Raw genomic sequence first — 16,263 nt, 5'->3', positions numbered from 1 at the left:
ATTATCGCGAAAATATCTCACGTCATACGGGGCCTTTTATTTTATTTTTTTTTATTTTTTTTTTTTTTCTCTCTTCCATTAGCGGGACCCGTTCAAATGCGCATGTCATGTCATGAAGCAGGTTGTTTGAGCATGTGCGTTGGCGCATTATAGCTCAAGTAATCTACGTGAACAAACGCCCGGTCTACAATGGGCACCGACTCGAGGAAATAGGTCAGCACCTCACTCAAGTCATGGCTATCCTTAAGCGGTGTGTTGGCTGAGAGCACAATATCCACCTCCACGAAGAGCTTGTCACCCGCGTGATACGCGCGCAGGTTTTGAATCTGGCGGATGGCGGTGGCAAAGCGCATGGTGAGATAGAGAAGCAGGTTTCGCTCATCAGGTTGGGCAGAGAAGCCGGTTAGGTTGCGGATGTGTTGAGCCGAGGTGCGGCTCCAGATGATGATGACAACGAGGGAAAGGAGAAGACCACCGGAAGCGTCGAGCCACCAGATTCGGCCATAGAAGCCAACTAGAAGGGTGGGTAAATTCAGCCTCAAACCGAGAAGACATCAACTAGAAAGAAAGCAACTTTGACGTACCCAGGGGAAACAAGATGGAGCCAATATTAAATATGACATCCGTAATTGCATCATCAGCTCTGTGCAGAATAAGGAGTCAGTCTACGTAACGGTGCTAACCAACAACTGATACAGGACGCGACTTACAGGGCTCGGACACTTGAATTTTTGACGAGGCGGCACCACAGCCAACAGCCACCCTTGATTACAATAGTCGTTATCATGATAATGATGGCTGGCAGGCCTAATTGGAGGACTTGGTGGTCTGGTCCAGCAAGTCGCTGGATACATTCCAGGCTGACTTGGCAGAAAGAGGTTACCATGATGACCGAGAAAACCAGCACCCCGAGAGGTTCAAGTCTAATGGTATTAGTGAGAGTACAAAACCGTACAGAGCCCAACGCATAAAACCAAACTTACCGTGATCGTCCAACAGGATAGTTATGCTGATCCCGTTGGCTTGATGATATCAGCCGGGTTGTAGTCCAGACGATGGCAGTACTCAGCAAATCGAGAACTGCGTCAACTAGAGCCGCGAGAACGGACATGGATGGGACTGAGATGATGACGGCAATTTTACCTGCCAGGAGAATAACGTTCGCGATCAGGTTGATCCAAATAGCCAAGGCCACAATAGGGTCGTCATGGTCCAGATCAGCGTCTTCCAGCCACGGAAGATTTGGTTGCGGGCCAGCTTCCTTGGGCAAAACATTTGGTTGGGGAGACTGCAGTTGCGAATGCGACTCAGTCACCTCGTCATCCTCGTGCTGCAGTAGCGGCAAATTCTCCGAAGAGCGAAAGATGTCTTTAGGGGTTCGCCTCTGGGGGAGTACTGCTGTTTTGAGTGTAGATGATGAGCTACTATTGTGTCCGCTGGCAAAGTTGTTAATCGAGCCATATGACCCGGCGATCTGGTTCAGGTGTGATTGAGTTTGATATGAGGCTTGGGGGGTTTCTTCAGCTATAGTATCAGGGATATCAACAGGCTTAAAAGCTGAAGCCTCTAATTCGTTGGCATACTCATTCAACAACTCGTGGGGGATAGAAGAGTCGAGAAGACAGTCAATATACATGTATTGCTGGATCAGAGAATTCGTTCTCTGGTAAAATTCACAGCTTGAAGATGATAAAATGGTCAGCCCCTCGACTCTGCACGTCGGCTGATAGCACCATAACAGTCCTTACATAGGCTTCTTCATGTCATTGAGCTGTTCCTTTGTCTTCCAATACTGTTCCCAGCGATATCGCGGGTTACTTCTCCCAATGAGCTTCAAGCTCCGCGCCTGCGGGCCAAGAAGAATTTGTGACAATCGACTCTCATCCCGCAAGAGTCTCTCGATGTCTTCATCTTCGTTGCGCATCCAGGAATTGCGCATGGACCCTGTCTCCTCATCGTCTACGAGATGGCGCGGCGTCGGAGGTGCTGGCCGTGGACTTGTTAGGCTTTGTTGAGATCGGGTCCGGATCAGTGATGTCAGGGTGTTTGTCCGCGTATGCAAGGAAGAATGGTAGTAACTATCGTCATGGCTAAGCCAAGGCCGGTTTGGCGAAGTCATTTTTTGAGACTCTGTGCAAAAACCCGCGCCGTTCCGATACGTTCAAAGTCAATTGGATGCATAAGGTGAAGAAACAGCGGATCAGGGGAAGGATCTGAGACGTAGGAAGTCCAGCCGCGGATGACGTAGGCGCGAAAATCCTGCGCGATCTCGGCTCAATCGCCTTGTGCCATGTGGTAGCGCGAAGACAAGGCCTGCGAGGCGTCAGCTAGCTGAAGACTGCTGTGCCTTACTCGTATGCAAGAGGCCGCACAGATGGCGGTTTAGATTGTCCATTACGAGGTGCTAGCAAGCTGCTAGGCCGCAACTTGAGGCCGCCAAGTAAGCCTTCCCGTGCTTTGAAAAAGCTAACTCGGCATCATTGGTCCAAGCGCAAAACAAGGTTGACAGGCATGAATCGAAGACGAGCACAAGGATGCATATTCACGAGTAACCGGCAAACTCTGGTTGATGCCAATGGTCTAGAACTGTCCAGAGACCACCATATGAGGCCGGGCGGCTCGTCGGAGAATAAATACGGGCAACAAAGTGTTGCAGCTGGTCCGGAGATGCACGACCTCGGAAGTCGGCCTAGTGCAGTGCTATTGTATGTAGCTTTCAGTCCACGCTTAGTCGTGATATCAAATGCCCGCTTCCACCGATCCGCTGAGTAGACTCTGGGCCCGATCCGGCTGGTGGGAAGCCTGGTGGCGGCATGTAGCTCTGGATGCGAGAGACCAAGTCCAGCCATAATTCAGGGGTGGTTGGTATGTATGTAGCAACAGGTAGGTACTCTGCATCTATCCTTTGAAGAGCATCGATATGTTTTCCGATCTCCGGACAATAGACGCATTGCTATCGAGACATCTTCTGCTTGGCTTTGTCTCTGAGACAATCTCAGCGTGTCCAAGGCCATCCTAGCCAGTCGCTTGTAGGCACAAGTAAAGTAAGACTCGGGGGCGGTGGAATGCGAGGGAAATGATGATACATCAGCGCGTGGATACGATGTCGCATGTGAAATTGAGCTGGAGCCCGGCTGAAAGATTTACATTTTTGCGAAGAGAGTTTCTGTACGGCATTTTGTTTTCGTTTTCTGTGGAACAAAGGATCTTGTGGTTTTGTGCTGACAAAGCTACCTATTACGTAGTGTTGCTTCCATTTCATGTATAGAAGGAGCATTGAGGTTGCCAAACCCGTAGGGCAGGAGCAAGATGAGGCGGAAACTGTATCTCGCTGGTGTTGAAAATGCACAAAATCTAGATTTCTACACCACCTCAAATCACAGCGCCTACGCAATTCCTCGTACGTCAATGCTGCAGTTTATCAGTTCCATTGGTCAATTAAACTGACTTCTGGATGCAGTCTCCTCGGCTTTTGACTTTTCTCATGCTGTGTTGTGGCATCCGTTCCTGGATCCCGGGTAGTCCGTTCCTGGAAAAAAAGCCAAAGACCTCAAGCGCTGTGTTACGTGGTACCTACAGCTCCAGCACACGAGGTGATGAACCTTGATCCCCCCGCATGCATTCATCAAGGATTGAGAGGCCCACTGAAAACCTTCCCTACTGTCGACTATGCCCTATCCAGGCGCGTGCTGCTCGGGATGATGATGCTATTCAGTTTCAATGATCGAGAAGTCATTCCACGTCAACGGGAGTCTTTGCTACGACAAGGCCCTCCCCTGATAGTAGAGGGTGGACTACAGATGGAGCCAGTGTACTCGTACGAGAAGAAAAAATTTGCAGCTTGCTGGGCCGCAGTTTTAAGCATCGCCGACCTTGGTGCCTTCAGTGGGCCTATTCGATGGCGACTCCAGCAGGTTTGCGTGAAAACCAGATGTCATCGTCCGCAATCATGGCCTCTTCGAAGGCGACTGTGGAGGTGGGACCCAAGCCCACAAAAGTCTTGCGCAGAGTTGTGTGTGTGAAAAGCTTGTTGGCGCCGATCGCACTCCCGAAGACCTGATGATCTCTGCTCTCCCTGAAGATCAACAGACCTTTGGGCAACGCAGCCGGCGCTTGGCAATGGCCTGGCCGAGGATCAGAGCCCTGTGCTCCGTATTGCATCACAGGTCCTCTTCTGCTTGACGGAGGTTTCGCGTTGCACACGGAGGAAAAAAAAGGCGGCTACTGCAGTGGAGAGTTACGGCGAGAACCACCATCTCTCTGTACGAGGACCTTGCGTAGTACCCGGCAAGGAGACATTGAGACAGAGGCATTGAGACAACGACGAAAGAAAATATTCGACTATGCCCAGCCTGTAGTGCTCCGTCGCGCCAAGTCGGAAGTGGCGGGCGCATTGAATAGGCGTAGATGGGACCTGTTATGAGCAGTGCTGGCACAGCTGAAGAGTTGATAGCTGCTCCATTCGAAAGCCCGACGCTTTTGCTCTCACCACTGGCTAAGAAGCGCGCTAGCCAGTGGCGACCGTTTACCCCTGGAGCGTTGCAAAGAAGAGAGCTGAGATTTTAACACGCCATATCACGCAAAGAGGAAAGCTCCTCACCAGGTCGGTTGATCGATTTGAACTGCGGCTGCACGTTTACTCGCCGTTGGCTGGCCGGCTTTGCAGCCCCAATTATCCACCTCCTTGGCTATCCTGGGCAAAGGCCGAGAACACGACATGGCCTCCTGGGAGGGGGAAAATTAAAAGAAAAAAAAAAAGCGTCAACGGAGGACAAAAATAACCAGATGACATGGACAGGGCTCTCCAGATTTTGTTTTCTTTTCCATGACACAGCGTTCGCATTCCAGTCTCGACGAGGGCCAACGCAATTCATGCCCCTTCGAGATTCAATTCCTCCAAGTTCTCCGAAACCCCGTATTAGTCTGCATGTATCAAGTACTATTCCATGCTTGCCGACTGCAACCAGTCTCAAACTGCTTTTCGGAAGCAGGCCATGGAAATGGGACGGTGCACCCCTAACGCCATCACCGAAAGTCAAATCTCTTGCGCCTAATGCATGTACGAAGGCTCCAGTTAAATACTACTCCGTGCTACATGCCTGCGATGCATGTGCATGCGCAACAAACCGTGCAAGCTCAGAACTTCAGCTCTCCACTGAGCTGATGAGGCCGTACAGGAATAGCACACAGCATCAATTTCTAGTGACGGCTTGGTCCGAGAGGGAGGCATTGCTGATGCGCGTGAATCCTCACAGGCAGTGTCTGCGTGAGCGAGGCAGCACGAGATGCTCTGCACGGAGTTCGGAGTCGCACATGGCGCTGGCACCTAAGCTCCCAAGCCCTCTTGGCAAGGCGACGGGCTTACAGGCGCAAGCACCGGTATTGATACCGCAAATAATCACCATCAGCGATGGATACCAGCCGTATGGATACTTCTCGTATGGACACTGCTGCTCGTACCTCGCGGCCCATCAATTGAAAGCCAGCCATTCCGCGTCTCCACTCGTGATAACCGCCCGCTAACTGGACTAAGCCCCAGCCTCCACACGGTTGCCGCCCGGGCTGATGGTACAGGCACTCGTATCTGAAGAGAGCAGGGAGCAGGACGCAGAGAACAGAGAGAGCATTCTTGGGTGCTGAGGCATCGCAGGCCGATGCTGTCTGTGTCAATGTTGTTGCTGTTGTTGTGATGTGCTTGTGTTCGTCAATGCTCGGCGTTCGTTCCACTGCGGTCTGAACCCCCGGGCAGAAGCCCACCACACCACACCTGTCGCAGCCGGAACCCAACCACACCACCTGATTCGCATCCAGTCTTTCATATCCTCCACCGTAATGGCTAGCGAGAAGAGGCGCCTGGATCCTCCGTGTGCAGACAGGGGAGCCAGAAAGGGACAGCAGCTAGGCAGGGATAGGGGCAGGCTACCTGAGCACTGAGCTCCGTCTCTTGGCCTGCCATCCATGGCTTACGAGATCGGCCTAACAGACGCAGCCCAGGCTACCGACAGGGGACCAATCTGATGGATGGTGAATGGGATGGGATGGATGGACGAACTAGCCACTCAATAGCCGGCACGCATCTTAACGCCTGGCCTGGCCGACCGTCGCTCTCCTGAAGTTGCATCCCTTTTTTTTCTTCTTCTCAACCCCTTCTTGTTCGTACGCTGTCTTGTTCCTGCCGCTCTCTTTCATCGCCCACCGACGTCGAACTTGAGGCTCCGAGCGTCTTCTTCTCCGCGAGAGCTTGGATTGTCTTGTACTGTCTCGTATAGCCCCAAGAGCACCTACGTTTGGCTCATTTCCCCCTCTTTCATAGCTGCCTCGGCTGCTCACTCGTTCGTGTTCGACTTCTTTTTTTGGGCTTTCTTCGCCGGCACACCTTTCGCTCCTCGCGCCGTCTCTTGACATTTGTTTACTCTTGTTCCGGCATCAAGCATCATCGCTTTCTAGCTTCGCCTTTTACTGTATTTTATTCATTTGTATTTTCGACATTTTTTCTTCCCAACCTTCATTTTCTCGCGCCGTGTCTTCGCATTACCTCTTTAATCTCTCTCTCTGGCCCCTCTTATTCATTACTTTTTGCATCCTTCATCAGATCGCTCCTGGAATCCCGAGATAGGAGCCTGTGCGCTAGCATTATTGCGCTGTAATCCCGAGATTAATGTGAGTCTCACGCTTTTCTTTGCCTAGCCTTGCGCATGCCGGACGCTCCCGGCCAACCACCCGGTCGTGTCTCAGCCAGAAATACCTGCCCATCGCCAGGCCAGCTTACCAACAAGGAGACTTGCTGGCTTCTCCAAACTACAAACCAAACAATTCATTCTGGCCTCGTCACACTCGTGGCTCGTCCTCTTCGACAAAGGCGGGACCAAGGCAAAAAAAAAAAAAAAAGAGATGCACTGGACGGGCATTTGCTAACGTGGGATATTTCTTTATGCAGCCACCCAGCAAACTCTGTGTCGCCCAACGAGTTTGACGCGATTACACCTGACAGCCACTCAGACGATCCATCATTCGTCGCATTTGTCCTTTTATCACCGGACCTCGTATCGCCAGGGTCCTAAGCCTGCTGACCCGTTCCCACCCCTCAGCCGCCGGAAAATTTGTTGGGTAGCGTCGGAAAAAAATCGCCGTCGAGCTGCAAGATAGGAGGTGCAGTCAAAATCTCGATCAGAGACTTCTCATCGTGTGGACTTCATGCCTAGATTTTCAGTTGCCTTTGCCAGGCGGAAGAGCACCGCAGACGAAATCGAAAATGCCGAGGTAACACCACCTGGACAGTCTTCGTTTAGAGTCCTGGAACGACACGATTATTCGGGCGTTAAATCGTTTGACGGAGGGGCGAAGATGGCCAGATCCACTGGATCTCTACTTCCCAAGCCTGACTATCAAGCAGATGACAACATGTTTTCTGAGATGAAGGCTAACCGGTAAGTTTCGAGCCCTTTTTCTGTGTTTGAATCGTTTGTCTTGGCGAAGAGGGAAGGAGATGGGGGACTGGAGGAGAGAGATGATGCGCTGTGCTGTTTGATCCATGTCTGAGAGACTCAACCATGGGAAGTTATCATCTTGACCCTTTTGCATACTAACTGCTTCGTTAAGTGGAAGTGGCTTGTCCAACAACACCACGAACACCACGTCTACCGATACGTCTTCACGCCACAGTAATGCATCGACAGCCCCGTCGTCGGCCGACTTCAGTGGAGGCAACTTGTTCCACGATGACCATCGAAATGGACCGCCCAAGAGTTCATCATCGGATATGCATGGCCGTGGGAATTCCAACAAATCCATCGGATCCAAATTCTTAGACCGGGCTGGCCGTACCTTTTCGTTTGGTGGGCAAAAGAAGCATACCATCCCCCCACCGCTGGAGGACCCTCTTATGCCGGACTTGCCGCCGCCTATGCCTATCATGGCTGAACCAGGACGCACTGGATCTAGAGGTACGACTACATATACGCAGGCCCCAACCATTCCCCGCAAGCCAGCTCCCCGTAATACCAATGTTTTAGACCTTGGTAGTGACTTTGGATCAATGTTTTCAGGATCAGGTTTCGAAAAGAGAGCAAGCATGGCCACGCTTAAGAACGACGACTTGGCTTCTCCCCGGCTCCTCACAGGCAACCCTCAGGGCCACCAACCGTTTCCGCGCAGCCCAGACGCGGCCACACCATCCGAGCCGTTGCTCAATTCATGGAATACGCCCAAGTCCAATGTGATTGTCGATGACTACTCATCAGACAAGAGCGCCTCACCAACATACGATAGCCCCCCGCGAGTTCCAGCCCATTCATCCCCCCGGTATCAGTCTCCCGCTCGACAACCACAGGCTAGGAGGTCCCCCCCAGCTGAGCAACCCCCAGCTCGTCAGCAATCCACTCCTCGTCAGCAACCTCCGGCTCGCCAGCAGCCACCAGCTCACCAGCAGCCGCCACCTCACCAGCCACCACCAGTGAGCCCAGATGAGTCACAGGATGACGAGGATGCGCAGCTCCTGCAGGAAACCTATACTGCCATCCAGCTCCTTTCGGCCGAAGATGATGAGTTTGATGAAAACCCACAACAGGGGCGATACCGGCGGGAGGAGGATAGCTTTACGGCGGTCCCACGAGCCAAGACTGCTCCCATCGCCAACTCTGGAAAGAATGGAGACGGCATCCAGGATGCCAACAGGCCTCGATTCCCGAAGCCGAACATTCGATATGTACCCCCTGATGGTGCACCTCGAAACAAGGTCATGACCCCAGCTGAATTCGAAAAATACCGGGAGGACAAGATTCGCCATGATAGATCGAACAGCACGGCAAAGGATGATGAGGAAGAGGAGATCAACTACGAAGATGAAGAAGATGAGGCTGAAAAGTCTAAGCAGCAGGCAAAGCAGAGACGGAAGCAGGAGGCTCACATGGCTGTGTACCGACAGCAGATGATGAAGGTTACTGGCGAAACCACTCCAACAAATGGTTTGGGCATCCCGGTTTCAATGAGCGCACCACAGCTCGGGCATGTAAAGACGCCCTCGCTTGACCCAGCGGCAGCGCCTCCGCCCATGCTGGCACCTGCAACTGCGGTGTCTGGCGCCTCTGATGAGGGCGATGATGACGAGGAGATCCCGCTTGCCATTTTGCAGGCGCATGGGTTTCCCAACAAGAATCGACCCCCCACCAGGCTCAGCACAATGGGATCAAACCCTAACATCCGAGCCTCAGCAATGCTCATGCCAGGGCGCCCATCGTCAGCAATGGGAGAATCTGCTGCTTCCCGACGCCACTCCACCCTCCCAGCTTTTGCACGAAACTTGCCCCAGGACCCGTTCATTGGAGCGAGCATTGCCCAGCCTGCCCTTCGGGAGTCTCTATCATTCAATGATATGGGCCTGGGCCCTAAGCCACCTTCTCCGCTGCCTCCCGGAGGTCTTGTTGGCGTAATTGCCAGCGAGGAGCGACAGAGAGCAATGCGACGTGGAAGCCCAAGCGTCGACCCTTCGAGACTAATGGGCAGTGGCTTCTCTACTCCTGTAGGAGTCGACCCTGCTGCCGGGATCCCCCCGCACATGATGTACCCCCAGGGTCAGATGGGAGGCATGGGAGGTATGGGAGGCATGGGAGGTGGAATGCCTGGCATGATGCCCCCCATGATGCAGCCGCCGATGATTAGCGCTGGCGACCAAGCTCAGCTCCAGATGACGCAGCAAATGTCGCAGTTTATGCAGATGCAGATGCAATTCATGCAAATGATGGCTGCGAATCAAAACGGCGGCGTGCCACAGCAGCAGGCGCCGCAGCTGCAGCCACCTTTCCAGCAGCCCTATGGCGGTTTGATGGGCAATCAGTCCATGGTTGACATTTCTTCTCGTGCCTCCATGATGGGCGACCAGACTCTGGAACCTCGCCGTGGCGATTACGGCAGCATGCGGACGATGAGCATGGTTCAGCCTAGCTCAGCGCCGATGGCTCATCCTGGATACGCTGGATCTATTCGATCATCTATCCATGGTTATACGCCGTCGATTGCGCCGTCAGAAAGAAGCAACATTGGTCTCCCCAACCGTTACAGACCCGTTTCGCAGGCCGTGGCCCCTGCCGGACTTGGTCATATTCCTTCGCAGTCTTTCTCGAGTTCTCTGTCTGTGCTGGCTGACAACAAGAACCGGACGTCGATGAGGATTGTAAACAAGTCGGCTTCCGATGACGATGACGACGACGAAGAGGGCTGGGAGGCAATGAAGAACAAGAGAGAAAAGAAGAGGTCTCTCTGGAGAAGCAAAAAGAACCTGAGCTCAGTGATTTGAGCAAACGATGTCATTACCGAACTTGCATGTCTTTTCACCCCTCTCCTTTGTCTCATCCTATGGGCGAAGAGCAAGATGTGTTTATGGATGAAAATGAGCGTGCATCTGTCTTGTGGTGCAAGCGTGAATTTGTGCGAGCGCGTGCGAGTACGATTACGAGAGTGTGTATGTGTGTGAGTGCGTGGTGTGTCTCGCCTTTGTCGAAGAAGGGGCGAGCACGAGGTCGATAATTGGGATTTCTAACTTGGACCTCCTCTTACGCTATGCTTGGATAACCAAATGGTCCGTCATATTATGCAGCGCGACCCGATATAAAGAGAAAAAATAATTTATTTGACAGGCTAGATGTTTTGGGATGTCCGCTTCGGGCGTCAATGGTGGGAACATTTGTCTGGACGGATTCGCGTCACGCATGATAGAAATGGCTCTACGCCGTAATTGAATAATTTGTCTGCAATGGCTCTCTCCTTTTCTTTTCCTTTTTGTTGTCTGGCAGAGGGGGAAATCATGGCTTATAAGCGATGGGAAACGAAAAAGATAAAGGCAAAAAATATCGTTGGGAAATCAAAACGGATGTATCTAATCCAAAGCGGCCAATTTCTTCTTGTTTTTTTTTTTTTTGTAGCTAGCTGCTAATTGGGTGGTATATGAACTGATTAGCTGTATCATAATATCTGACTGAGCTTTATGGAGCCGACACTTTGGCTCTATTCTTGCCAATATCTTGCCAGCGTGCCTTTTCTTTATATGGGTTTCGTGAAATCGCTCTTCTCAAACGCCCTAGTGTTTGGTATTTCTTGGAAGATTTCTTCTTTTTTTTACGTATGTAAGTGTAGTTTTAGCCCTGGATCTTTCCGCTTGCCCACTCGTTCTTCTTGACGCCCATCTCCACAGCCGCTAGGCCCCAATCTTCTCCGTGGTTGTGGCCCTTGCCCTCGGCGCTCGTGCTAATACCCGCGCGGGACTTTGCCTGCTCCTCAGTGAGCACGGTCAGAACGCCGAAGATGACGGGGATGCCGATGTCGAGCTGGACGCGCATGAGGCCCTGGGAGACGGAATCGGCAATGTACTCAAAGTGCATGGTCTCGCCCTTGATGAGCACGCCAATGGCAATGATTGCGTCAAAAGGTCCGCTGGAGTCGCCGGCGGAGAGAGCGGTTAGGTCGTGGGTGGAAGCACCGAGGAGGTCGGTAGCTGAGGGAGCGCCGGAAGCATTGGACTGAATCTGAGAGGCAGAGAATAGTCTATTTGCCCATTGGGAGCAGCGCGCACATCAGCCATCTTTGGTCTCGGGTTGCTAGAGGGAGGGGTGGGAATGAGGGGCAGTAATACCGCTGAACAGCAATGGGGAGCTCCCACGAGCCTGGGCAAGACTGAATCACAATGTTGGACTCCTTGACGCCGGCCTCCAGCAGCTTCGCTTTTGTGCCGGCCAGGAGAGGCTCGATGATGGTGGTGTTCCAGCGGGCGTGGACGATGCCGATGCGAAGGCCGGAGCCGTCGTGGTGCTGAGGAGCAGGGCCCTTGAGAGAAGACATGTTTGGTAGGCTGGTATAAGGGACGTGGGAAAAAAGAGAAGATGCTAAAGGGAGTATATGTTGGAGTTACTAGGTATGCTTATCCAAGAGGGTATGTTTGGTATGATGTCGAGGTAAAAGATCAGAAGCAAATAAGACCGCGAGACATGCGATGGGAGCTTCAGCTTCGGCTAGCTGACTGATCAGATGAATGCGGCGGGGCAACAGGCACGGCGGCGGGGTAGGTTTGCTGGGAGCGGTAGCTGGTACTGGGTACTTTGCGCAGCGGCGGAAAACGTCACTCTGCTCTGCAGGAACTGGCTGGCAGGTGACCCGCGTGGTGACTTTCGGCCAAGGTCGTTTCCACGCAGGGCGATTACGAAGCAGCTACAAAGCCTTACGGTATCCTGCGGGTCTTGGAGCTTCTTTCCATGTTGCTATTATCGGATTGGGCTGAGGTAGCGACTACTAAGGTACATACTAACAACTGACAGGAAATCGCAGCTTCCTTTTTGCCTTTATCTTTACATTGATTCCATCAATTCACCAAGTTAATGGCGGAAAGAGTGATGAATCAAAGCTTCAGTATGTACTTGCTAGATAGAAGATGTTCATTAAGTGGCAGCCTTGGAAGCAATTTGCTTCAATTGACTTCATTTCACCGCAAACCACTTCATCATCCTGTACCACACAATATCGTGAAATCCCCAAGTGTTATACTGTTATCCATATCCCTATTATGCCGTGTTAATTACAGTCTTTACGATGCCAATCTCAGCTCTGCCTCAATCAACTGTCCGCCTTCTAGGCTCCTCAGTCATCATATCCAAGCCCTGCGACGTGGTCAAGGAACTCCTGGACAATGCCATCGACGCGGGAGCTAGCTTTGTTGAAATTGCAATCTCGCCCAATCATCTCGATACGATACGAGTCCGTGACGACGGCCAAGGAATCGACATTGAGGATTTCGATGCTCTTGGTAAACGTACCCATACCAGCAAGTTGCGAGCTTTCGATGAGCTTGGGTCGAGGGCTAGGGAGACGCTGGGCTTTCGCGGTGAGGCGCTTGCGGCCATGAATTGTCTCGCTACCATAACTGTTACAACCCGAACGGTCAAGGATGTTGTAGCGACACGTTTGCAGCTCAAGCCAAAAGTTGGAGGTGTTGATTACAAACAACCAGTATCGGCTCCTGTTGGTACAACCGTTCAGATCACCAAGCTCTTCGAAATCCTGCCCGCCAGAAAGCAATATTCTTTGAAGAACAGCGCCAAATACATACAATCTACAAAGGATCTCTTGAATGTTTGCGCCCTTGCCCGACCTGACCTTAGACTGTCATTCAAGGTTCTTGGAGAAGCTACCCACTGCTGGTCATACGCCCCAGTTTGTGCCGCAGGAGTCAAGGAGGCCGCTCTGCAGTTATTCGGAACTACTTTGGTGAATAATTGCGTCCATGTGTCTCGCAACTCAGCATGTGATCAGACGACATCTCCTCAGCTCAATCAGCAGCTCCCCGAAGATTTCATATTGGAAGCTCTCATCCCAAAACCCGGTTTTGAAGTCCAAGCTGTCAAGGGAAAAGGGCTTTATCTATCCATCGATTCAAGGCCCATCTCATCTCATGATGCCGTGGCTAAAAAGATTATGGCCATTTATAAGCCATATCTGAACCGGGCTGCTGGCACTGGAGAGCCTTGTGCTAGCATACCTAACCCATTTGTACAACTCAATATTCGGTGTCCCCCTGACAGCTACGATGTAAATGTGACACCGCTTAAGGATGAAGTTGTTTTTGTGAACGAAGGTGCCATCACGGCCTGTTTTGAGGGACTTTGCCGAAAGATATACCCTCAAAGATCCATCAATGGTCCCGTTTCAACACAGAGACCCTTGGGGTATGAGGAGGAGGTTAGGGCATCAACGAAAGATAGAAATGAAAGCGAGGGTGTCCAGCCATGCTCGTCGATCGACCGCCTGCCAGATGCTCCGACCCCAGACTCCTCCTCGAATACCCAATCACTACACAGCGCAGAGCATCTAACTAAGCTCCAGGGATCAACAAGGGATCAAACAGTCGACCAAGAGAGTGCGCCTACGCTATTGTCCGAACAATCTTGCACACAGAGCGCAACCTCGTTGGCAAGAATGAGGACATGCAAAACTGTTAATATGTTCCGAACCAACAGCAACTCTACTGATGAGGACAGCGCGGCCGATAGAGTTGAGATACAGGTGCCCCAGTCGTCTATGACCGCGACTATTCCCTCTAGCAAACGGGCCGGTGGGAGCTTACGAATTTCCAATAAGTCTGCATCAGAAAATATTGAAAAATATCTCCTCCCGAGCAAGGATACAACTTTCCAAATAGCGACGGATGAGACGGCTACCAAGAGAACCCAACAGGCTTCTGTGACATCAACATCACCCACGAAGTTCCCCGACCGCATACCTTTACAACCTTTGACTGATTCCACGTTAAATGCGATGAATGGCCAAGAAGACTCGGAATCTGATACTTTAAGCGCTGAATCAGATATATCAGAACCAAATAACAACACGCGGAGCATTGTTGCTACCAATCCGACAGATCGAATATTTCAACGAACATCTCTCAATCCCACAATGTCGCCTTCCGACTCTGAGGCCCCGGGGTATGGCTCTCCGCATCAGTCGAGAAATATTACGGAATGGCCAACGCCTCCTGCGTCTGGTAATTTGCGAAGTACGAGACCATTTAATTCTCCATTCAGACCCCCACTCAGGACTTCGCAAAGAGATAGTCCAACAGGAAATATTGCAAATACACAACCACGGCTGAGGGCCCCGGAGAGTGGCAGGGTAATACCTTTTACTTTGCCAGGGCAGACTCGCATCCAACGGCCAACGGTACTTGGAAGGACTACCCAACAAGTGGGATTGGCAGGTACTCCTAGGTCTAATGCTGATACAGGAGTGACTTACCCTCAGCTGCACCCCCAAAGAGTACATGGGTTGAGCCGCCAGAGAGACATGGACCAAAATTTGACACAAGATGCTGAACTAGCATCGCGGCAGCATACCCGAGATGATGTCTCACAGCCGCATTTTCCCTTGCATGGACCGGACCAGCATTCTCCTTTTCCGCAGACACCCTTTATGAGAGCTCTACTCCTCAGTATCACACCAGAGTCAAATACAGGTCAAGGTGATCCGAGTGCGGGTGACGGTGTCTCAACGGTTCAGATGCCCGATACTATCTCACCGGCTGCCTTAGTTCGCTATGAACCACGGGATGTCACTCCCTCTGATAATCAAAATGACAACATAGAAGATTCTCGGCTTTATCTTATCAAGCGGCGACGCTCACAAGCGAGACATGGCATTGCGAGGCGAATCTCATCTCGTCGGCTTCCCCTCGAGGTGGTTTCTAATCACTTGACGATGCGGAATGCTTCCACTTCGCTCAGGCCTCCGGTGGGAAAGGTCGCTGAGTCATTGTTTATACGAGCCGATAAGCTAGACCACAGCGCTAGGAAAGGTGAATGGGGATACGCAGTAGAGTTTGAAAGCATGGGAGAGGTTACCAAGCTGGAACAACGTCTCCACAATGTTGTGGAATCGTGGAAACAAACCCAGAATCAGCCTGTTGAAGTGGAATATAAGCTACGATCGGCAGCAAAGGGCAAGGGCAAGGAGATGAGTGATGAGTCGTTGACTGTACTACAATACTGTGAGCGCTGGTGCTTAGATCAGGGCTATTTGTTGAAGCAAGATGATGTGTAACAGTGCTCGTATGGGTAATTTGTTTGGAAGAAAATTTCGAAGGACATTTCAACGAAGGGCTAATGCAACACCTGCGGTTTAACGAGCCATCTAGCCAATACAGTGTCCAATTCAAAGATGGTGTTGTAGAGTATACGCATGAGAAACGTTGATGTATAAAATAAAGGTAATCTGTCATGATACCAGGACTTCTTGCTTACCACCAAGGCAGCCAACTTACCGCCTCTGCAGGGAAATAGCTGTTTGCCGAGACTGTGCTATATCCGGAGCTTAAAAGAATAAAGCTCTGAGCAACATGAAGCTACGGCCGGGAGATCCGGGAGATGTTTGGGCAAAGCGAATCATGGGAAGTATATTCGAGGTGAGAAGTGGGCTTGTTTCGACTAGTAAACGTCATGGAAGATTTGGCATTTCACGGCAAAAGGTGGATCTGAGTCTGTACGGTGATGCCGGACCGGCAATGCAGGCCTGCTGTAAGTAGAGAGACAGGGGGGGTTTTGTGTTTCCGAAATCTCCTGCGGGTTTTCAGCAATAGTAAATGTACAGTCGCATGACCGGGGGGAGCATCAACATCAGGTCTCGCTGTTAGAAATGCTACGAGTGCGTATTTGACAGAGCTGAAAAATTGCCCTTTCTGGAACAATTTAGTTGCCCTGCAGAGGGGTTGATCTTGATTGGGGTATAACATTC

The 16,263-nt window shown here is 51.5% G+C and overlaps 4 protein-coding genes across 4 annotated transcripts; 2 read left to right on the top strand and 2 right to left on the bottom strand.

Moving 5' to 3' along the window:
- Positions 1 to 110: 110 nt before the first annotated feature.
- T069G_00803 (cation efflux family domain-containing protein) lies at positions 111 to 2,119 on the bottom strand (the record flags this gene model as incomplete). The annotated part of the gene is made up of 7 exons (XM_056168013.1): positions 111 to 514; positions 585 to 643; positions 711 to 923; positions 984 to 1,261; positions 1,316 to 1,330; positions 1,397 to 1,679; positions 1,749 to 2,119. The coding sequence occupies 7 exons, from the start codon at positions 2,117 to 2,119 to the stop codon at positions 111 to 113; spliced, it is 1,623 nt and encodes a 540-aa protein (XP_056033329.1).
- Positions 2,120 to 7,194: 5,075 nt separating this feature from the next.
- Positions 7,195 to 10,291, top strand: T069G_00802 (uncharacterized protein; the record flags this gene model as incomplete). The annotated part of the gene is made up of 5 exons (XM_056168012.1): positions 7,195 to 7,427; positions 7,600 to 8,215; positions 8,309 to 8,452; positions 8,522 to 8,963; positions 9,033 to 10,291. The coding sequence occupies 5 exons, from the start codon at positions 7,195 to 7,197 to the stop codon at positions 10,289 to 10,291; spliced, it is 2,694 nt and encodes an 897-aa protein (XP_056033328.1).
- Positions 10,292 to 11,129: 838 nt separating this feature from the next.
- Positions 11,130 to 11,829, bottom strand: T069G_00801 (6,7-dimethyl-8-ribityllumazine synthase domain-containing protein; the record flags this gene model as incomplete). Its single annotated transcript, XM_056168011.1, has 2 exons — positions 11,130 to 11,535; positions 11,624 to 11,829. 2 exons carry the CDS (start codon positions 11,827 to 11,829, stop codon positions 11,130 to 11,132), a joined length of 612 nt encoding a protein of 203 aa, XP_056033327.1.
- A 744-nt stretch (positions 11,830 to 12,573) lies between these two features.
- On the top strand, positions 12,574 to 15,573 carry T069G_00800 (histidine kinase-, DNA gyrase b-, and HSP90-like ATPase domain-containing protein; the record flags this gene model as incomplete). Its single annotated transcript, XM_056168010.1, has 4 exons — positions 12,574 to 13,248; positions 13,294 to 14,521; positions 14,677 to 14,697; positions 14,990 to 15,573. The coding sequence occupies 4 exons, from the start codon at positions 12,574 to 12,576 to the stop codon at positions 15,571 to 15,573; spliced, it is 2,508 nt and encodes an 835-aa protein (XP_056033326.1).
- Positions 15,574 to 16,263: the final 690 nt, after the last annotated feature.

The sequence above is a fragment of the Trichoderma breve genome, chromosome 1 (assembly GCF_028502605.1).
Source record: "Trichoderma breve strain T069 chromosome 1, whole genome shotgun sequence".
NCBI classification, from domain to species: domain Eukaryota; kingdom Fungi; phylum Ascomycota; class Sordariomycetes; order Hypocreales; family Hypocreaceae; genus Trichoderma; species Trichoderma breve.
Note: the sequence above shows the minus strand (reverse complement) of the source record. Positions and strands in the feature narration are given on the sequence as shown.